Genomic DNA, 23,352 nt, shown 5'->3' with positions numbered 1-23,352 from the left:
TTTGTATTACGATCTCCAACTTTTACACTGCTGTTGTACAGCAGCTGTACACATTTTGTTGATTATCTCTAAACCAGATTTTTGGTGCTTGTCGCAGTATTTACTTACATTCCACAATTTACTTTGTGGCGCTGGACATTCGTATGTTAGCTCGCGAATATCAGGCTGTGCTGGGGATAGCTGGTGTCCACATAAATATGGGATCCTCTAAGGCTACGTTCAGCACTTGTTCATGGTGCCCATGTCGACACTGCTGTCAATACTTCCATCAGTAGAGCCGTCTTGAGTGGTATGCCGTTAGTTTCATTTTATGTGTTGTGTGACGTTTGATTCTTGTCTCGTTAGCGTTTTTCCTTTCCTTTTTCTAACCAGAATCAAATGATGGTATATCTCGAGATCGATATTACTGTATGTGCTGCGCTATAAACTGGAAACTACATAAAAATTGCTATTAAAAGCTATGATGGTAGGTGTCACCATAGAAACACTTATCTCGCCAATGCACCATAAACTTAAGGCTTTCCCAAAGAACGAGTTTTGGCTGGTTTGCGAAAGGCAAACGTCATGTAAGACTGTAATAATGTTTCCTGTAACACCTGCACATGTTCGGAACTGAATGTTTGTGGTTTTACCTTCATGTTGCCGGCACTCGATCACCCTCGTGCTGCTTGACTTACGTAACAACAGCTGTTTCCTTGCAGCCATTTCCCTGGTGGCCCTGGACACGCGCCTCGGCTGCCTGGATGGCAACCTGGCCCCAGATTCAGAACCTCAGCGGATTATCGAGACGGCGCACACCGCGTTCGACTGCATGCTCAAACTGGACGTGCGGCCCTCGCCCTGGAAGTACATCAGCACGCCCGCCTGGAGACGCATGGTCAAGGCGCAGGACTACTTCTATCAGTAAGTGAGTAGGCCTAAACTGCGCGTTTTGTAGCAGCACTCAAGTTCGACATGGGAAACATGTTGCAATTACTCTAGACTAGAGGTTATAATGCCTGCCTGCCTTAAGTATAGTCGCCTGTTGCGATCAGTGTTCCTGTGTCAGTACCTACCCAATCCCTCAGCCATGTAGAGCCAAGGACGGTAGCAAAGTTAGATGAATTATTCGGTCACAGCAACTGCTTCTAGTGTGGACACAAAGGGAGACATTAACGCTACGCGTGTGAGTGGGAAGTAGGGGTGGCGATGGAGAGGGGCGGGGGGGGGGGCAAACGGAACAATCAAGTGGGCAATTAACGCCCAGTCTAGTGCTTCGTCTCCTGTATAACATCTCTAGTGAGGCTTTTCCGCGCATGCTGGTGCATGGTAACCGTTAAAAAAATTACTGTTGCCTCTGCCATGCATAGGCCCTGATCTACTATAGGCTCTGAGCACTATGGGACTTAACATCTGAGGTCATCAGTCCCCTAGACTTACAATTACTTAAACCTAACTAACCTAAGGACATCACATACATCCATACCGAGGCAGGATTCGAACCTGCGACCGCAGCGGTCGCGCGGTTCCCGACTGAAACGCCTAAACTCGCTCGGCCACACTGGCCGCCATCAGCAGAGGGTATGCATGCTTGATGTTGTCTGTGGTGTCACCGCCAGACACCACACTTGCTAGGTGGTAGCCTTTAAATCGGCCGCGGTCCGTCAGTATACGTCGGACCCGCGTGCCGCCACTATCAGTGATTGCAGACCGAGCGCCGCCACACGGCAGGTCTAGTCTAGAGGGACTCCCTAGCACTCGCCACAGTTGTATAGCCGACTTTGCTAGCGATGGTTCACTGTATACAGACGCTCTCAATTGCAGAGACGACAGTTTAGCATAGCCTTCAGCTACGTCATTTGCTACGACCTAGCAAGGCGCCATATTCAGTTACTACGAATGTACTATGAATAGATAATATTGTGAATCATGTACCGACAAGAGCGACGTTCATCATTAATGGATTAAAGTTAATTATCAAACTAATTACGTCCGCTTTCTGAATTCTAATTCCTTGTCATGTTCCAGTCCTCACGTCAGTATAGTTCTTCCCTCCTCACGCCAGCCTGCGTGAGCTAAGCGCGTGCATTTCGGCCTCCTCTCGTAACACGGTGTTGGCTCTTCTGCCAACACTACATTGTCATATCTATAGGATCGTGCACCCATTAACATGGTCCCGTCGAGAAAGTAGAGCACTAAGTCAATGAAAAAACTTAATGGCATACAAGAAATAGTGTTGCAGGGTCTTCCGTAGAGAAAAAGATTCTCCGAGACAATGTGATAGAGCGAGTGACCGAACTAAAGTATTGTGCCAAGTTTGTTATTACCTCTTAAACGAAAATATGTATATGATCTTATGACTTATTACTGTAGACTAGAGGTTATAATGCCTGCCTTCCTTAAGTATAGTCGACTGCTGCTATCAGTGTTCCTGTGTCAGTACCTACCCAATCCCTCGGTCATGTAGACCCAAGGACGGTAGCAAAGTCAGCAGAATTAGAAGAAGAAGAAGAAGAAGAAGAAGAACGTCTAATTAGATGAATGACGAACAGTAACCTCACTTAACTGAGGTTTATTCAGCACTTGCACATACAAGAGCGCGGAGCGAACTGATATATGAGGATACTTCTAGAATGTACTGGAACTGAATATAGAAATTAAAATTGCACAGTCCAGGTGAGTTTTGAACTCACGACCCTTCATGCAGCATTTTAGTATCATAACCACCACGGTGCTACTCGGTTTGTTCTGCGACAATATCCATAAGGACCACTTTTTAGGATCTGAGACATTAACATTAGTATATTTTTCTTTTTTTTTGTAAATATTTGATATGTCTTTTTGCTTTATGACATATTCTACAACCTTGAACATCCTCCTACTATGGATCCGAGGAAGGAAAAGTTGTAAATTCCTTTCCTTTTTTTTTATTATAGAGCTTGGTCAATTATAGGCAGCTTAGAACTTAAGACAAAGGTACAATTTTTTTCTCCTTGTCTTACCAGAAGTTCTTCATGCGTTGGTTGATGGTCCGCCTCTGTTCATTCGACATGACTCTCCTAGATTGTGAATTTCCTTCTCTGTTATAAAAGGAGCTCACAAACTTTATTCGGTAGGATGCAGATGAACACGTAAATCGATCAGTGCTGAACAACGACTACATTTGTTCATCCATTCCACATGACATATACAGTACATTGCAACATGTATTGCAATTTCTATAACCATATTCCACTTTATATATATAAAATATAATTCTATGACTCAATACACGTGGTCGACGAGTCCACGCATCCATACACACACACACACACACACACACACACACACACACACACACATACATGTTACTAAGCATGCTAGCGCGCGCCGATAATCCGGCCATATGTAGAGATAAACAAAGAACAAAGTACTCTCACAACGACGTAACTGAAAACTCAAAGACTAATTGATAACCAGTCATTTATAAACAGGGTGTTCATTTTAACTGAAGAGAATGAAATATATCGAAAACTATGCATCGGATCCAAAAAAAAAATTATAATTCCAATTTGTTTGTCTCGGAGGGGGACAGCCAATGACACCACACTCGACTCGCCAACAACCCCGTACGAGAGTGGCACGGGAGAGCAACTTTAAATCTTCAGTGGAAGTCCCTGTTTTTTCAATGTTCAAATGTGTGTGAAATCTTATGCAACTCAACTGCTAAGGTCATCACTCTCTAAGCTTACACACTATTTAACCAAAATTATCCTAAGGACAAACACACACACACACACACACACCCATGCCTGGACTCGAACCTCCACCGGGACCGTCCATGACTGCTTAGCCTTAGACCGCTCGGCTAATCCCGCGCGGCGAATTTTCTTCGTTTCACCTCATATGACACGGTAATCGGAGGAACGAAAACTGGTACACAATCGTAATTTACATGCTACTCAACGGCCCTTGAATATCCATTAGGAAGTGGGACCCCATCTTAATGCTGAGAGGATAGGACAGGCCAGTATTTCGTAACTTCTAATTGGAAAACCCAATCGCAATGTTGTATTCCTTCGATTTACCGAACAGAGGAGTACCCGACGCGTCACCGTGGCCATGCAACGAACTACGACGTATCATAACAGACAGTACACTGCGACCACAACTCACTTATAGCGCAGACGTAGAACAGAGAGCGGCTCTAAACATTGCAATACTTGCACAGTGTTTATCGCCTATATACTTACATATACTATATACTATACTATATACTGTATACTATATACTATATATTTACATATCTACATATCTTACATATCATACATACTTATATATCTTACATAACAGATGTGCAAGTGGACGATGAATGTCGCAACCACAAAACAAAAAATTGAAATGATCCTGATTTACTGAGAATGTAGGAGAAATGTTGAGGCTAATGTTGCTTGTCTGCCGAATATTTTCCAGAGAAAGCTAGATCTTGTTCGCTCTTTTACAAGGCTGTGAACCTTTTTATGGCTAATGGCAGCGCATAAGAGCACGGTAATTACTCCGTGATTCCGGTATGTCAGTAGGTAGCATTGTCACAATACTGTATTGTCATAAGTATCCTCCATACCACGCATCGCTGCCTTAAAAACTTCGTGACGCCGATTGTCATAACTCGGTAGTGTTTTGTGAATGGCCACTTCAACAAATGCAAACTCTCTTTGACCACCAAAATTCTTGTATGTCAAACTTGCGTCCTCAGCATCCTTTTGTATGCTTCGGAAACATGGACTACCTATGCCAAACAAGGACGTCACCTTAATGCTTTCCACATGCGGTGCCTGAGATCCATCCTCGGAGTAACGTGGAAGGACCGAGTCACCAATGAAGTAGTGCTATCTAAAACTAACTGCAACAGTATTTCAGCTATCTTGAAGCAGAGACGACTCCGCTGGCTGGGACACGTCCACCGTATGGATCCTGACAGATTAACACGTGAGGTGATGCTTGGAGAGATCTCTATAGCCAAAAGACCTGTAGGACGTCCTGTATTGAGGTTCAAGGACTCCTGTAAACGAGATATGGAGAGCTTTCGAATCGACACAAACAGATGGGAGGCACGGGCTAGATTGAGACCAGAGTGGCGTGATGATATATCATCTGGAATGTCGAAGCATGATGAAGGCTTGTTAGACAGATTAAGGCAGAAAAAGCTTCGAAATGCTACCACAGCTCCTGCCTCAGCAGAAGATACACTTGTGACAATTGCGGCAAGAGATGCCGTGCTGCCATTGGCTTGACAAGTCATATGAAAAAATGCAACCCATAAACGCACATTCACTGCAACAATTATCTGTCAAGATGTCGCCGGATTTCTTTCTGTGAGGATATTTAAAAGATAAGGTGCAGCAGCAAATGCCAACAGGCCGTGAAGACATGGTCAACCGCATCAGAAACGCCTGTGCTGACATTACCACAGATACGCTCGTGACCTGATGGAACTCATTTGAAACGGGGATCACTAAATGTACTGAAGTTGGCGGTACTACGTTTGAATACTCACTCTAATTGGACATGTAGAGTAGCGTTCGCCTCGAGCCACGACCACAGTGGTGCGTCGAAATGTCGGAGGAATACAACGTTACGAATGGGGTTTCCAATTAGAAGTTATGAAATACTGGCCTGTCCTACCCTCGCAGTATGGAGGTGTGGACCCACGTCCCATTGAATATTCAGGGGTCATTGATTAGCAAGTCGTAAATTACGACTGTGTACCCATTTCTATTCCTCCGATTACAGCGCCATCTCTCGCGAAACGAAGAATATTCTTCAGACAAAATGTATGTAGATTTTGCCGTAGAGTCGTAATCTGCAATAAAAAATGGGATTGCCATTGAAGATCACAAAGTTGCTCCCCGTCACCACGCACGGCTTCTGGTGGGGAGTCGGGGGTGTTGTCATTGGATGTCCCCTCGGAGACAAACAAACTGAAATTATAACTTTTTGATCTGATGTGTATTTTTCGAAATATTTCAATGTCTTCGGTTAAAATGAACACACTGTGCATAAATACAGGTTGGTCCACTTAAAACGTTTGACCACAAATGTCTCTGGTACAAAGGTAGACATTGGAAAGCGACTTTCAGGTGTATGAGTGTAAAGCAGAGCCTCATAGGAAATATAAGTTTCAATATAAACTAACGGTTTTTTTTAAATGGACGCCCCTTATTTGTTATGCAATCAGTGACGCGAAAAACCACAAAAATAATGGCGTTGGTTTCATCGCAATACGTCAATTACTACCCGAGAAATAGCAAAGCGGATTTGACGCTTGAAACAAACGAAATCGCCGCTATTGAACATCAGCAGATGCAAGTGTGATCCCCACATATCAGTGTTTGTGGCAGGAAACCCTATTATTGCTTTCGACCCTCGTGACAACGGTTAAAGTAAGATTACGTACATCAATCACAACACGATTATGAGCAACGTAGGGTTCACGATTGTATCTCCAGCTGCGCAATAGCGGCGCGTTTCGTTTATTTCAAGCGGCAACTTCGCTTTGCAATTTTTCGTGATGTAATTAGGCTATTGTGATGCGACCAATGCCATTCTTTTTGTGATTTTTCATATTATTGAGTGCTTAAGTGATAATACAGGGTGTCCATATGAAAAATAAAAGTTATGGTTGAAACTAATATTTGATTACGTTTCATAATGTCTCATAGTATTTACTTTCATGAGCCCCTGTCTTACATTCTTAGTACCTATTTTTGTTTCAGAGATAATGGCGCTGAAACGTTCAACTGGGCCACCCTGTACATACGAGTAGAAATGGGAAAATTGTGTTTTTATATGTACCTGTATTTGAATGAAAATGAAACTATTAATATAAAAAGAAATCAAAGGAAGAAGATCCCCTTACAGTAAAAGAAAACATAGAAATATCTCATAAAGATGCAAATACATATATACATACATACTTATCGGCGGTCACAGACCCTGAAGACCATGCACCGACATTACACTTTCCTCCATAGATGGTGATCTTGTACGCTTTGTATCCACTATCCTCATTAACACCCAACTGCTGAAGATACTTCTGCGGTTCATCTTCTCATGGCTTTCTTGGTCTTCCAATAGGACTAGTTCCATCAGGTATTCTATAGGCATAACTTTAGGCCGACACGTTTCTGGCCTTTTTACAATGTGCCCTGCCAGGCTTATTCTCCGCTCTTTCATTTCCTGCACAGTGTTCGGTTGTTTCATTAGGTTGTATAGTTCTTGGTTCTTTCCACGTCATCATGTGCTCTCATCACAGATTGGTCCAAAGATCTTTCTCATGATTTTCCGTTCAAAGATCAGCAGGTCCTCTTCACCTTTTTTGTGGTGCTTAAAGTTACTGTCCCACATAGTAACACCGGTTCTGTCATTGCACTATAGGCTTTAAATTTGGTCTTAATTGACAGATTTTTGAAGAAATTATCTACTTCAGACTGATATAAGCTTTAGACCTAATTAAAATTTTTGTACATATATACTTACATAATATATTTACAAAGATTCAGATAAATTATGTAAATACATATCTGCAAAATAGACCTATGTTCTGTCTGATAAATGTTAAAAAAACGTCAAAATATTGAAAGCGATTTCTCAATAACATCAGTAAATCGGTGCAACAGTCCATGTAATATGGTATTGAAAATTAATAATCATAATAAATAAAAAATTAGCAAGACTATTACATTCTCATATGTGCGTGCCTAGCCGTTTAGATCTATAATGCCTAATGCAACATAATATGTGTATCCTCATCCCTTACAGCATGAATGGCTGTGATGCAGTGATCAAAGTACATGAAATAAAACAGTGAAAAATATTTAAGCATACTGCTTGTAGTACATAACACTAATATTTCTGGTCATAATGCATCACAATTAATAGAGAGGTATCAGAACAAGAAAATGTACACAAAAATATGCAAAATGTTTGCGTCTAACTCAGTAAAAACAGAAAAGACCCCGACAGAACTATGGTAAAATCTCAGAGAAATAATGTTCTGTCTCTGCCTAATGTTGCAAGATGCCGCTTCAGTCGTGTGTAAAAATAAATGTGTCAACGGAAAAAAGAAACGCTAAAATGAAGATTTGGCCCTGTCTGACTACCCCCTGAATTACATTTCCCAAGTTAAATTACTAATCAGTTGCCAAACTCTGCCCCTTACTATGACTGCACGATCTAATATGAATAACGCGAAATGACTGACATCATCTATGTACCAAACACTAGAAGACACTGCTTTCAAAGATGATGTACGGTGGCGTGGTACCTCAGTGGAAATAAACTAACGTGATCACAGCTGTTTAGCTTTTATAGCCCTAATAAGCCGAAGCAATTTGCGATATCACCGTACGTACTGCGTCCGGTGCGTCGAAGTGATGGTTCTCGTACTCGTCTGCAGCGATGGAAGAACTCCAACCACAAATAAACTCTTTCAAAGACTAGGATGGCAGAAGGTAGTCCTCTGACTAACATACTCTAATACTGTCTTCTCCTCTCTGTGTTCTGCAGAGAAGAAACGCGAAATCCCAGCCACAAGGACGGAGTTCAGATAACGTCTCAACGTAAGTATAGGCAGAGGAAGTGCTCTCAATTACTGAACGCTGCGTACTCAACGACGACTTCCAACCCGGAAGTACAGTGCCTAACTGTTCTAACTATAAACTCTCCTGAGAGCAAAGACATCAAGTCCGTCTGTACCAAAAAAGCTGATATCGAGCGACCGTCACACATGTGCGCTCACAACGGAAGACCTCGTCTACCCACCGCTGGCTTCCCAGCAAGCTCAGCTCCCCACCACCGTAATTCCGAAAACCAATCATATTCCCGAAACTACGGAATATCCTCCCTCTCTACAGATTCCTCCGAACTCCGACCAACCATATTTTAGTCTTTTGTTGTCAAGCGCGGAAAGTTTGCGAGGAAAAACCTATACTCATACAATGGTATGCTTCTGACTAAAAATCCTTGGAAATAACACAGCCTGCATGGTTTCCGAGGTGCTGCTTCTTCGTTCCTCTCACCTGCGTCCAAGATTTGCAGAGTTTGCAAGTATTATCTGGTTATCCTTCCGGCCCCACTTCAATAGCGGCCGGCCGTCACCCTATTCTGCTCCAGAGCTCAGGTGCCACGACGTCCGTCTCGCTACTTCCTGTGTTTAAGCAGGACCAACACCTATGCGGGCCTTCCACCCAGAGCTTGAATTCTGGCTGCCGTTTCATCTCCACTGGCGTTCGAACCTCTACTAGTATAGGCAATCATTCATTACGCCGGTTTTATAATAAAGACACTCCGTCACCTTTCATGCAATAAGCGTTAACAATTATTTCCAAGGCGTATGTGACAATGTCAGTATGCTTTATATATATATATATATATATATATATATATATATATATATATATATATATATATACTCCTGGAAATTGAAATAAGAACACCGTGAATTCATTGTCCCAGGAAGGGGAAACTTTATTGACACATTCCTGGGGTCAGATACATCACATGATCACACTGACAGAACCACAGGCACATAGACACAGGCAACAGAGCATGCACAATGTCGGCACTAGTACAGTGTATATCCACCTTTCGCAGCAATGCAGGCTGCTATTCTCCCATGTAGACGATCGTAGAGATGCTGGCTGTAGTCCTGTGGAACGGCTTGCCATGCCATTTCCACCTGGCGCCTCAGTTGGACCAGCGTTCGTGCTGGACGTGCAGACCGCGTGAGACGACGCTTCATCCAGTCCCAAACATGCTCAATGGGGGACAGATCCGGAGATCTTGCTGGCCAGGGTAGTTGACTTACACCTTCTAGAGCACGTTGGGTGGCACGGGATACGTGCGGACGTGCATTGTCCTGTTGGAACAGCAAGTTCCCTTGCCGGTCTAGGAATGGTAGAACGATGGGTTCGATGACGGTTTGGATGTACCGTGCACTATTCAGTGTCCCCTCGACGATCACCAGTGGTGTACGGCCAGTGTAGGAGATCGCTCCCCACACCATGATGCCGAGTGTTGGCCCTGTGTGCCTCGGTCGTATGCAGTCCTGAATGTGGCGCTCACCTGCACGGCGCCAAACACGCATACGACCATCATTGGCACCAAGGCAGAAGCGACTCTCATCGCTGAAGACGACACGTCTCCATTCATCCCTCCATTCACGCCTGTCGCGACACCACTGGAGGCGGGCTGCACGATGTTGGGGCGTGAGCGGAAGACGGCCTAACGGTGTGCGGGACCGTAGCCCAGCTTCATGGAGACGGTTGCGAATGGTCCTCGCCGATACCCCAGGAGCAACAGTGTCCCTAATTTGCTGGGAAGTGGCGGTGCGGTCCCCTACGGCACTGCGTAGGATCCTACGGTCTTGGCGTGCATCCGTGCGTCGCTGCGGTCCGGTCCCAGGTCGACGGGCACGTGCACCTTCCGCCGACCACTGGCGACAACATCGATGTACTGTGGAGACCTCACGCCCCACGTGTTGAGCAATTCGGCGGTACGTCCACCCGGCCTCCCGCATGCCCACTATACGCCCTCGCTCAAAGTCCGTCAACTGCACATACGGTTCACGTCCACGCTGTCGCGGCATGCTACCAGTGTTAAAGACTGCGATGGAGCTCCGTATGCCACGGCAAACTGGCTGACACTGACGGCGGCGGTGCACAAATGCTGCGCAGCTAGCGCCATTCGACGGCCAACACCGCGGTTCCTGGTGTGTCCGCTGTGCCGTGCGTGTGATCATTGCTTGTACAGCCCTCTCGCAGTGTCCGGAGCAAGTATGGTGGGTCTGACACACCGTTGTCAATGTGTTCTTTTTTCCATTTCCAGGAGTGTATACATATAAATTGTACATTTGAAAAAGCAAAAATTACTATACAAACAAAGTTGCATCATGTTTTACAGTAAAAGCTACGATAAGACATATGCATATATTCATAAAAAAGTCATGTCAACAAGGAAGTAACACAAAGAAAAATTAAAGTTCCAACTTGGCACATGGTTAACGTACTTCTTCTTAAGCTAACAGAACAAACTTGAAAATGAAAGCAAAACGAAAAATATATTTCACAGTTATTTTGCGGTATGACAGTTGATGACACACTCGTTTTATTATATAATACTAGTACACACATTCTTATAAAACATTTTAAAGGCCACAATAATGTGTATTATGCACAGCACATCATACACACTACTGTTTTCACCCGCATGAAGTGATATCATCGTATTCGCAGCATAGAATATGGAAATGGCATCGTAATAACTGAATCCGTTATTACATTTTGTATCTTCCATTGTCACTATTGTTATTCGGTACCAATATGTTCCAAAAAGCCGCGTCGAAAATGCGATTTTACAGGGCGTAATATTTCGGGCTCTACCGATCACAGAGATAACAAGACAAGTGCTTTGGATAACCTTTGGTCTAGGACCGTTTGTATACGTATCGGAAGAACGGGCATACTGTAGCTATCCTGCAATACAGGTTTAAAATTTGAACATTACACGTTTCGTCCAGCCCATGCAAACTGAGCAAATCGGTCGATTCCTTTGCATTTGGTGTTGTCTAGGGTGAAGTAAAGAAGCATGAGTGTGGACTGCGGCAACTGGTTCCCCACTTTTCTGTCAGGGTCTTTTAAAGGGAGATATTCCCTTTTTTTGTGTTCCGACGGGAGTATTTCTCCACTGGTTATTATTGACATTATTATATTAGCGACAGTAGTAGAAGTAGTAACAGTGGTACTTCTCGTATTAACTTTGTTAGTTCATGTTGTTGTTGTTGTTGTTGTGGTCTTCAGTCCTGAGACTGGTTTGATGCAGCTCTCCATGCTAATCTATCCTGTGCAAGCTCCTTCATCTCCCAGTACCTACTGCAACCTACATCCTTTTGAATCTGCTTAGTGTATTCATCTCTTGGTCTCCCTCTACGATTTTTACTCTCCACGCTGCCCTCCAATGCTAAATTTGTGATCCCTTGATGCGTCAGGACATGTCCTACCAACCGATCCCTTCTTCTAGTCAAGTTGTGCCACAAACTTCTCTTCTCCCCAATTCTATTCAATACCTCCTCATCAGTTACGGGATCTACCCACCTAATCTTCAACATTCTTCTGTAGCACCACATTTCGAAAGCTTCTATTCTCTTCTTGTCCAAACTATTTATTGTCCATGTTTCACTTCCATACATGGCTACACTCCATACAAATACTTTCAGAAACGACTTCCTGACACTTAAATCTATACTCGATGTTAACAAATTTCTCTTCTTCAGAAACGCTTTCCTTGCCATTGCCAGTCTACATTTTATATCCTCTCTACTTCGACCATCATCAGTTATTTTGCTCCCCAAATAGCTAAACTCCTTTACTACTTTAAGTGTCTCATTTCCTAATGTAATTCCCTCAGCATCACCCGACTTAATTCGACTACATTCCATTATCCTTGTTTTGCTTTTGTTGATGTTCATCTTATATCCTCCTTTCAAGACACTGTCCTTTCCATTCAACTGCTCTTCCAAGTCCTTTGCTGTCTCTGACAGAATTACAATGTCATCGGCGAACCTCAAAGTTTTTATTTCTTCTCCCTGGATTTTAATACCTACTCCAAAATTTTCTTTTGTTTCCTTTACTGCTTGCTCAATATACAGATTGAATAACATCGGGGATAGGCTGCAACCCTGTCTCACTCCCTTCCCAACCACTGCTTCCCTTTCGTGCCCCTCGACTCATATAATTGCCATCTGGTTTCTGTACAAATTGTAAATAGCCTTTCGCTCCCTGTATTTTACCCCTGCCACCTTTAGAATTTGTAAGAGAGTATTCCAGTCAACATTGTCAAAAGCTTTCTCTAAGTCTACAGATGCTAGAAACGTAGGTTTGCCTTTCCTTAATCTTTCTTCTAAGATAAGTCGTAAGGTCAATATTGCCTCACGTGTTCCAACATTTCTACGGAATCCAAACTGATCTTCCCCGATGTCGGCTTCTACCAGTTTTTCCATTCGTCTGTAAATAATTCGTGTTAGTATTTTGCAGCTGTGACTTATTAAACTGATAGTTCGGTAATTTTCGCATCTGTCAACACCTGCTTTCTTTGGGAATTATTATATTCTTCTTGAAGTCTGAGGGTATTTCTCCTGTCTCGTACATCTTGCTCACCAGATGGTAGAGTTTTGTCAGGACTGGCTCTCCCAAGGCCGTCAGTAGTTCTAATGGAATGTTGTCTACTCCCGGGGCCTTATTTCGACCTTCATCTACATTGTCCTCAAGTACATCGCCCTGTTATAGACCCTCTATATACTCCTTCCACCTTTCTGCTTTCCCCTCTTCTTAGAACTGGGTTTCCATCTGAGCTCTTGATATTCATACAAGTGGCTCTCTTTTCTCCAAAGGTCTCTTTAATTTTCCTGTAGGCTGTATCTATCTTACCCCTAGTGAGATAAGCCTCTAAATCCTTACATTTGTCCTCTAGCCATGCCTGCTTAGCCATTTTGCACTTCCTGTCGATCTCATTTTTGAGACGTTTGTATTCCTTTTTGCCTGCTTCATTTACTGCATTTTTATATTTTCTCCTTTCATCAATTAAATTCAATATTTCTTCTGTTACTGAAGGATTTCTACTAGCCCTCGTCTTTTTACCTACTTGATCCTCTGCTGCCTTCACTACTCCATCCCTCAAAGCTACCCATTCGTCTTCTACTGTATTTCTTTCCCCAGTTACTGTCAATTGTTCCCTTATGCTCTTCCTGAAACTCTGTACAACCTCTGGTTTAGTCAGTTTATCCAGGTCCCATCTCCTTAAATTCCCACCTTTTTGCAATTTCTTCAGTTTTAATCTACAGTTCATAACCAATAGATTGTGGTCAGAGTCAACATCTGCCCCTGGAAATGTCCTACAATTTAAAACGTGGTTCATAAATCTCTGTCTTACCATTATATAATCTATCTGATACCTTTTAGTATCTCCAGGATTCTTCCATGTTCATAGTCAGTAGTATTTATTGACATTCTCGCTACATATGGTCAAATCATTTTTAATTATATTAATACTAGTTTATTACCATCTGTCATTTTAAAATTATTGTTATTTCTTAGGTTACCATGAAGTAAAAGGTACAGTATTTGTGAAACCCCGCTCCAGTGTAAGAGAAGGCCCAGGGCCCTAATCTGGTTAGGTTAAATAAATAACTAACAAGGGGAGGCCACGACGTTTGGAACGGGGATTTACTGCAAACTTCGTACACTCCTAGTAATCCATGAGGACAACAAAATGTGTAAGCAGTAGCGCGTACTTCTCAAGCGTTACTGAGAAAATCGCAAGATAATTTCGGTCGTCAAATATATATCTGTGCGTGGCCATTTTAACCGTGAAGCGGCTGCAGCTACGTGATGGCGGCACGGTCGCTCAGCGTGTTCGGTCAGAGCGTTAGCTTTCCTTTCTAATAAAAGAACTGAGCGAACGGGCCATCGAAAAAACTGAACGGGTATCACCGGACGTCTGCCATGAACAAATTCAACGAATAATATAGAACAAAATACGTTTAAAAAAATGGTTGGCGTTCAAGCCAGTGGATCGCTGGATCGAGTTCGTAATTTTTTTTTTTTTTTTAGTTTCAACGCAGTCATTATCTTTATTATTTATGTTACAACTGATATAATGGGGAAAATACGCGTAATCGGATGAACTTTTATTAAATTTAATTATTTAGCAGTCTACAAATAATGTAATATTCACGACTATCGACTAGTAAACGGCCAAACGCATAAAGTGATACTGAAAATTTATGCTTGTCCGTGATTTGAGAAATCCCTTATACCTGGAAGTCGCCCGAAACGACTTGTTACCTCCAAGTTTTGACCGGCACAGACGGCTTTCGAAAGATTTACAATTAATCGTCGCTTTCGACTTTAGGAGTACAAGTTGCAGGATGGTATTTTTCGTAAAAACATGGAAAACATAAAGTTGAATAAATGCTATGTTTCCGCATACGCAAGGTCTTTTGACGTTTTCCGTGGAAAAACGAACCTCGTTAACATTTTCAAAAACCTCTCTTTCAGACGATAATTTGGAAGCAAACCATGCATAACGCAGTATTTCCTTAAAAATCGCCGCTGATAATTGGTTATGCGGTATCGAGCGTATTTTAATAGCGTCTTCCGAGAAGCAATTTCTCGTTCTCTTTCGATTAAATACGAACAGTTTTGAAGACACGGACAAGCATACATTTTCAGTATCACTTTATGCGTTTGGTCGTTTACTAGTCGATAGTTGCGAATATTATATTATTTGTTAAAATAAAAATTAGTAGACTGCCAAATAACATTATAAATTTAATAAAAGTTCATCCGATTACGTGTATTTTCCCCATTATATCAATTGTAATATAAATAGTAAAGAAAATGACTAAGTTGAAAATTAAAAAAACTGACGAAAGGAACTCGATCCAGCGATCTAGTGACTTGAACGCCAACCACTTTTTTTTTTCTTTTTTTTTTTTTAAAGGATCTTGTTCTATATTGCTCGTCGAATTTGTTCAAGGCGGACGTCCGATGACACCCGTTCAGTTTTCTCGTTCATCCGTTCGCTCAGTTTTATTATTAGAAAGGAGAGCTAACGCTCTGACCGAACATGCTTTTTTTTTTTTTTTTAGTCTCATTTTGTTCGCTTTCGTTCGTTGCATCTGCTCGGGGCGGACGTCGTAAGACATCCGTTTAAGTTCGTTGTAGATCGATTAACTCAGTTTTTTTATTACAGAGGGCTGCCAACCCTCTGACCGGAGCCGGCCGGTGTGGCCGTGCGGTTCTAGGAGCTTCAGTCTGGAGCCGCGTGACCGCTACGGTCGCAGGTTCGAATCCTGCCTCGGGCATGGATGTGTGTGATGACCTTAGGTTTGTTAGGTTTAAGTAGTTCTAAGTTCTAGGGGACTGATGACCACAGATGTTAAGTCCCATAGTGCTCAGAGCCATTTGAACCATTTTGAACCTCTGACCGAACACGCTGAGCTACCGTGCCGCCACGCACAGATATATATTTGACGACCGAAATTATCTTGCGATTTTCTCAGTAACGCTTGAGAAGTACGCGCTACTGCTTACACATTTTGTTGTCCTCATGGATTACTACGAGTGTACGAAGTTTACAGTAAATCCGCGTTCCAAACGTCGTGGCCTCCCCTTGTAAGTCAGTGTTGTCAATAGTTGGCGACGTCAAAGATGCAGTTACATTTTTCAAGTAGATTTCCCTTAAGAATACTTGCTGAAGTACAAAAAAATTAAAAACACAACCATTACTTACCAACTAGTGACATTACGGAAGCAAATTCGTCAATTTGAGGCGAGTTCAGTGATATAATCAGTCAGCTCCAAGGAAGCCATGATCCCGATTGTCAAACTAGACCAATATTTTTCTGGGGTATTTTTGCCTAGAAGAAGTGATCCCTTAATCTTCTGGGAATCCAGATAACTGCTACAAATGACACTTCAGTAGATGCCTCTGAAAAAATTATGCATTCCAGCTACATTAGTGACCTGTCAGTGTAGCTTTTCACAAGAAGGACTCATATGCACCGAGAAAAGAAACGACTCACTTCGAGTAAAATTGGTCGTATTTTGTTTATAAATCATTACACTGATTAGTTTCTTTGTCTTAGACACATATATTGTCATATTGATTGTGAAAAATAACATTAGATAACTTCAGGAGGTAGAAAATTACTTTCAGTTGTATTGTAGTTTTCGTATGATATTTTGTTTTCAGTGCAGTTATAAAACAGTAAGAAGAATGAGCTTTATTTTTGTGTTTTTCAAAGTTGGTAAAAACATTCAGAATTTTGTCGTGATATTTTCAAATTTCAGCGACAACGAAATGTAGGAATTTTAAAACTAGATAGAATGTAATGGAAATTTATTAATATCCTGTGTTCTTTTAAATCAGGTCAAGATAAAGCAAAAATATCCGTCCATTGACCTTGTTTTAGAAATGCAAGTCGCCATCTTTTAATTTATGTAGGTGAATGGTGATGAGTCTTGAAAAATAGCTAGTTCATTCCAGTGAATGAGTAGTTTTGACCTGAGTCCTGAAGGGAACCATTATGGCGATCCCTACTGTAGCGGACGTCAATTTACAAGCTGTGTAGCACTCAAGCAGGCATCATCTTACAACCTGTGGCGCTGTCGCTTGAGTATCAACTCAGAGCCTGTGTTGTGTTTTGGACGTCAACTTATAGCCTAAATCGTTGTGTAGTAGGTGTCGACTCACAACCTTTGTCTCTGTCTCTGGGCTTCAGCTTACTATCTGCGTCGCTGTGTGGTGGATGTTCACTCACAGTTTAGTTACCATGTAACAGGCATCTGTTTACAGCCTGTATTGTTGTTTGGTGGACATCAACTTACACTCTGTGCCTTCGTGCAGTGCATGCCAATTCAAAGCCTCTGTTGTGTAGTGAACATCAACTTATACCCCGTGTTGTTGTGCAGTGGGCGTCAATTTACAGCCTATGTTGTGTAGTGGTCGTCAACTTACAGACTGTGTTGTTTCTTAGTGGATGGCAACTCACGGCTTGTGTTGTTAGGTAGTAGGCGCCAACTTAGAGGTTTTGTCGTTGTGAACAGGGTGGCGATGCGACACATCAACGAGGCGATGGACAGAATAAAAAAGCGGGGAGCAGCAGACTTGTCAGCTGGAGAACTCAGCGTGCTGGAGAAGCTGCTGGTGTCCAACGACGACCCGCGCGTCGCCATCGTGATGGCGCTGGACATGATGTTCGCCGGCATCGACACGGTACAGTGCGCCCACGCTGCATGTGCATCCGTGTCTGGGTGGGTGGCTCCCTTTCTTGTTGTTCGCAACCTTTGCTGAAAATATGTCACCGCATAATAATCGTTATAAACCATACACAAGACTTAATTATAATATAATTATTATCACTTCAAAAAAATTGAACTTACATAATTAATTTTTCCAGTTGTTTTCAAGTATATGTCTGTATGTCATGGAAGATATTGCAATTCTCACGCTGCAGTCCCATAGCACATCGCTAGAGGAACGAAACAAAATGGCCCCCTCGGTTGATAACCGTGCGGCAACTGGTTTTCTGTATTTGAAGGGGAGCAATGACAAACAATCCGTGCTGAGGTGGTGGAATGTACGGCAACAATGTACTATTATAGGCGTAATGGTTAGGTGGTGCAGACACTTGCAGTGTGATTAAACAAAACGGGAAGAACGACATGGCAGGCAATGTACATGAGAAGAACCAGGAATTGCAAGAGAATCGTAGTTCTTGATGCACGAAGACTGGTGTTGACAATCTAAGTGATCGTGCAAAACAGGTGGAAATCAATCAAGACCAGTTTTCAAAATCTTGTACGAAATTCTGAAAATGACAAATTCACCTCCTGTTGTTTTTCCATTACTGCTAAACATGTATTAAGAAAGCTTTCCAAACCGAAATGTTGCAAATATTGCAGCAGTGTTATGGCAATCTAGGTGACTTTTTTTGCCACCAAAAGTTCATGGACGACAGCTGGCTATATCACCATGATCGTCAACAAAGAAGGAAAGCAATTAATGGAAATATGTGGGTTCATCACTACCGAAAAAGGGAAGGACCCATCCATCACATGGCCACTAACGCTTTCTTCTGGGACTACCAGGATGTGCTCGTAAGGGGCAAACTGTAACAACATACCACCAACATCTCTCGATGAAGTTACAGTAATGTGTCAAGAAAGCTGACTAACGTGCTGTTTTTGCTCAACGATACATACATTCTGCTCAATAAACAGTCAATCATACTGCTTCTTTGGATTATCAAATTTTGCCTCACCGTCACATTCTCTTAACGTGGCACACAGCCCCATCTTCCTTTTCCCTCGGATGAAGAAACCACTGCGTGGTTGACATCTCCAAGATGATGAAAGGTGGATTTAGAGGCGAACAGCCAAAGTGAAGACTTCTACAACCGAGGTCTCGACCTAGTCATCCATAGGTGGGAAAACTGGAGGATCAGTATATAAAGGAGAACTAAGACTGTCATCAACTTTCGTGATCGTAATTGTTTCTAAATGATAATTAAAATTTTAGTAAAACCACTCGTACGTTGGGAGTAATTAAAGTAAGTCTGCTTTCAGGTGGCGTCGGAAGTACAGGGCGGCTGGAGGTAGCGGAAATTTTTAAAGTAACTCTCATAAAAATGAAGAAAAATTTTGATAGTTTTATTGTTTAAACCAAAAAGCAAATTATATTCCATTAGTTGAAGCAATAACAGAAAGTTTCTCTCTAAACATTAAATGTAAAATAATGGCCATTCGAATGGATGCATTCCTGGAAGCAAATGCGGAGATTTTTGTGGAACTTTGAAGCATTTCCTTCTGATTGCAACGATTGCTTCTCTAATCGCTGTTTTTGGGGGATTGGTGTGCACTTCGCCGTTTAATTAGCCTCACAAGGGAAACAGTGGCATACCGTCCAACAAGATGACCTAGAGGGTCAGTGAATGCCGTCAAATTGTTATATTATGTCGTCACCTAACACTTGTGGAGCGGCTCCCACTGACACTCTCGCTAAAACTACGGAGTCTTGAATTTCATCTGCTATAAAAGAATCATATCCACATATCGTTCACATGCTGCAGACATTGCATTCTCCCTCTCGTCCTAAAGTAAGGGCGCATCGCACCTTGTGTTATTATGGTGCAGAATACGTAACTTTTTCGCCGTGTAACGGTCGTTAGTGCCGTCCGCTAGGGTTTCCAGGCGCCTAATATCTGAAATAGTGATTGTTTACATAGCCGCTGGCTGATATGATAATGAGCTTCATCCGATAGAACAGATTGTCAACAACACTTCAGTTTCCATTAATTTTTCCATTTTTTTAAATTGTTGTCGCACCACTTGGTCTGATGGTTTAAGTTCCTATAGGAATTTTTAAGTATAATATTTCAAATCTCTGTGGAGCAGCCTACTTGGCAGTCCAAACGACCACTTAGGCTTACATAAACCAAGTATCTACAACGTTTGTTGTGAGTTTGGCGTGTCATACATTGATCAAACAACCAGAACGATGGAAGTTCGATGTATGGAGCACCAAAGCCTCACTAGGCTAGAGCAACCCAGTATACCCGCAGTATCTGAACACTGTCAGGAAGAGACGAAAATCCTGTCGCAGATTCCCAGCTGCAAGAATGGCTACATGAAAGAGACGATTGAAATCAAGCTGGCAGGAAACATGATGAACTCAGCAAGTCACGTGGAGCACCCCCCACTGGCGGAGGAGGCACTGGACACCAGTAATCCAGCCGCGAGCAATAGCGGACGTGGACGAAGGCACGGGCGGCATGACGGAACATGGCGGCTGGCACACTGGGGCGAGTGGTAGGGGTAGGGAACAGCAAGACAGGAGCAGTTTCCGCGAGAGCTCAGTGCAGAAGGAACACCTGATAAAGGCGACGAGGGATGTCGACGAAATATTGTGTCAGTCACAGACATTCAGCTGGCTGAAAACCTTGGAAGAATTAAGTTATCATCATACCGGAAGAACATAAGAAGTTACAACAAATTTTGACAGACAGAAAAGTTGTGAATACCGTTTTTCGGGACGCTAAAGGAACCATGTTTGCATATTTTGTGAAATGTGATAAAACAATTTTGAATCACAGTGGAATACACACTTAAGAGTCAAAGAAACTGGCGCACCTGCCGAATATTGTATAGGGCCCCGCAAGCACACAACTGCCGCAACACGACGTGTTATGGACTCTACTAATGTCTGAAGTAGTGCTGCAGGGAATGGACACCATGAATCCTGCAGGGCTCCATAAGTCTGTAAGAGTACGAGAGGGTGGAGATCTCTTCTGAACAGTACGTTGCAAGGTATCCCAGATGTGCTCAATAATGTTCACGTCTTGAGAGTTTGGTGGCCAGTGGAAGTGTTTAAACTCAGACGAATGTTCCTGGAGCCATTCTATAGCAATTCAGGACGTGTGGGGTGTCGTATTGTCCTGCTGGAATTTCTAAAGTCCGTCGGAATCCATAATGGACATAAATGGATGCAGGTGACCAGACACATGCTTTCAAATGTGTCACCTGTCGGTGCCTAATGGACATCAATGGAAGCTTACACATCCTTACATATGCTTACATATGCGTCACCTGTCGGTGCATAATGGACATCAATGGACGCTTACACATCCTTACATATGCTTACATATGTGTCACCTGTCAGTGTCGTATCTAGACGTATCAGGGGCCCCATATCACTCCAACTGCACACGCCTCACACCATTACAGAGCCTCGACCATCTCGAACAGTCCTCTGCTCAGATGCAGAGTCTATAGATTCAAGAGGTTGTCTCCTTACCGGTACACGTCCATCCTCTCGATACCATTTGAAACGAGACTCGTCCGACCAGACATGTTACCAGTCACCAACAATCCAATGTCGGTGTTGACGGGACAATGCGAGGGGTAAAGCTTTGTGTCGTGTAGTCATCAAGGCTACACGAGTGGGCCTTCGGCTAGAAAGCCCATATCGATGATGTTTCGTTGAATAGCTCGCACGCTGACACTTTTTGATGGCCCAGCATTGAAATCTGCAGCAATTTGCCGAAGGGTTGCACTTTTGTCGCGTTGAACGATTCTCTTGAGTCGTAGTTGGTCCCGTTCTTGCAGGATTTTTTTCTGGCCCCAGCGATGTCGGAGATTTGATGTTCGTGAAATGGTCGTAAGGGAAAATCCCACTTCATTGCTACTTCTGAGATGTTGTGTCCCATAGCTCATGCACCGACTATAACACCACGTTCAAGCTCACTTAAATCTTGATACCCTACCATTGTAACAGCAGTAACCGATCTAACAACGGCGTCAGACACTTGTCGTATTTAAGCGTTGCCTACCGCAGCGCCGTATTCTGCTTGTTTACATATTTCCGTATTTGAATACGAATGTCAATCCCAATTTCTATGGAGCTCAGTGTATTAATAATACTGAGTAGTGCCATTCAAATAAGTGACATGATTATGCTCTGCCACACTCTGCACGGAAAAGACAACAAAGTTGCTCTAGTTCAATTGGGAAATTTTTGAAGATGTGCCATACAGCCTAGATGTGGTTGCAACTGATTTCAATGTCTTCATGTGCATCAACAAGTGGCTCAATTCCTGCGAGAATTACCATGGACTAATACTCGATAAAAAGGTTACGTTGGACACACGTTGATCAAGTATCTGAATGAAAAATCGCAATAGACTAAAACTACTGACTGTACATGAGGATTTAATCCCACCGTTATCACACTTATACACAACACCCTCGTCTGTATTAATTCTATTCATATCACGTATGTATCTTCCTCCTCGCAGTATCCATATTTCCATATTTTTGAACATCATACACTCTTCCTCCTTTTCTACACTCCTGGAAATTGAAATAAGAACACCGTGAATTCATTGTCCCAGGAAGGGGAAACTTTATTGACACATTCCTGGGGTCAGATACATCACATGATCACACTGACAGAACCACAGGCACATAGACACAGGCAACAGAGCATGCACAATGTCGGCACTAGTACAGTGTATATCCACCTTTCTCAGCAATGCAGGCTGCTATTCTCCCATGGAGACGATCGTAGAGATGCTGGATGTAGTCCTGTGGAACGGCTTGCCATGCCATTTCCACCTGGCGCCTCAGTTGGACCAGCGTTCGTGCTGGACGTGCAGACCGCGTGAGACGACGCTTCATCCAGTCCCAAACATGCTCAATGGGGGACAGATCCGGAGATCTTGCTGGCCAGGGTAGTTGACTTACACCTTCTAGAGCACGTTGGGTGGCACGGGATACATGCGGACGTGCATTGTCCTGTTGGAACAGCAAGTTCCCTTGCCGGTCTAGGAATGGTAGAACGATGGGTTCGATGACGGTTTGGATGTACCGTGCACTATTCAGGGTCCCCTCGACGATCACCAGTGGGGTACGGCCAGTGCAGGAGATCGCTCCCAACACCATGATGCCGGGTGTTGGCCCTGTTTGCCTCGGTGGTATGCAGTCCTGATTGTGGCGCTCACCTGCACGGCGCCAAACACGCATACGACCATCATTGGCACCAAGGCAGAAGCGACTCTCATCGCTGAAGACGACACGTCTCCATTCGTCCCTCCATTCACGCCTGTCGCGAAACCACTGGAGGCGGGCTGCACGATGTTGGGGCGTGAGCGGAAGACGGCCTAACGGTGTGCGGGACCGTAGCCCAGCTTCATGGAGACGGTTGCGAATGGTCCTCGCCGATACCCCAGGAGCGACAGTGTCCCTAATTTGCTGGGAAGTGGCGGTGCGGTCCCCT

The 23,352-nt window shown here is 43.2% G+C and overlaps 1 protein-coding gene across 12 annotated transcripts in view; it reads left to right on the top strand.

Annotated features, from left to right (window-relative positions):
- LOC126259432 (probable cytochrome P450 301a1, mitochondrial) overlaps window positions 1–23,352 on the top strand; it is a 414,350-nt gene that overhangs the window by 214,572 nt on the left and 176,426 nt on the right. For 4 of the 12 annotated variants that reach the window (XM_049956241.1, XM_049956232.1, XM_049956233.1 and 1 more), the window contains exons 7-8: window positions 702–903; window positions 17,625–17,793. The exons of 7 other annotated variants lie outside the window; for them this stretch is intronic. In XM_049956241.1, the coding sequence (XP_049812198.1) occupies window positions 702–903; window positions 17,625–17,793 (371 nt within the window). The remainder of the gene's footprint in view (window positions 1–701; window positions 904–17,624; window positions 17,794–23,352) is intronic. One more of the 12 variants, XM_049956237.1, reaches the window with a different exon arrangement.

The sequence above is a fragment of the Schistocerca nitens genome, chromosome 5 (genome assembly GCF_023898315.1).
Source record: "Schistocerca nitens isolate TAMUIC-IGC-003100 chromosome 5, iqSchNite1.1, whole genome shotgun sequence".
Lineage (NCBI taxonomy): Eukaryota > Metazoa > Arthropoda > Insecta > Orthoptera > Acrididae > Schistocerca > Schistocerca nitens.
The sequence above is the reverse complement of the archived record's forward strand: the minus strand, read 5'-3'. Positions and strand labels throughout refer to the sequence as shown.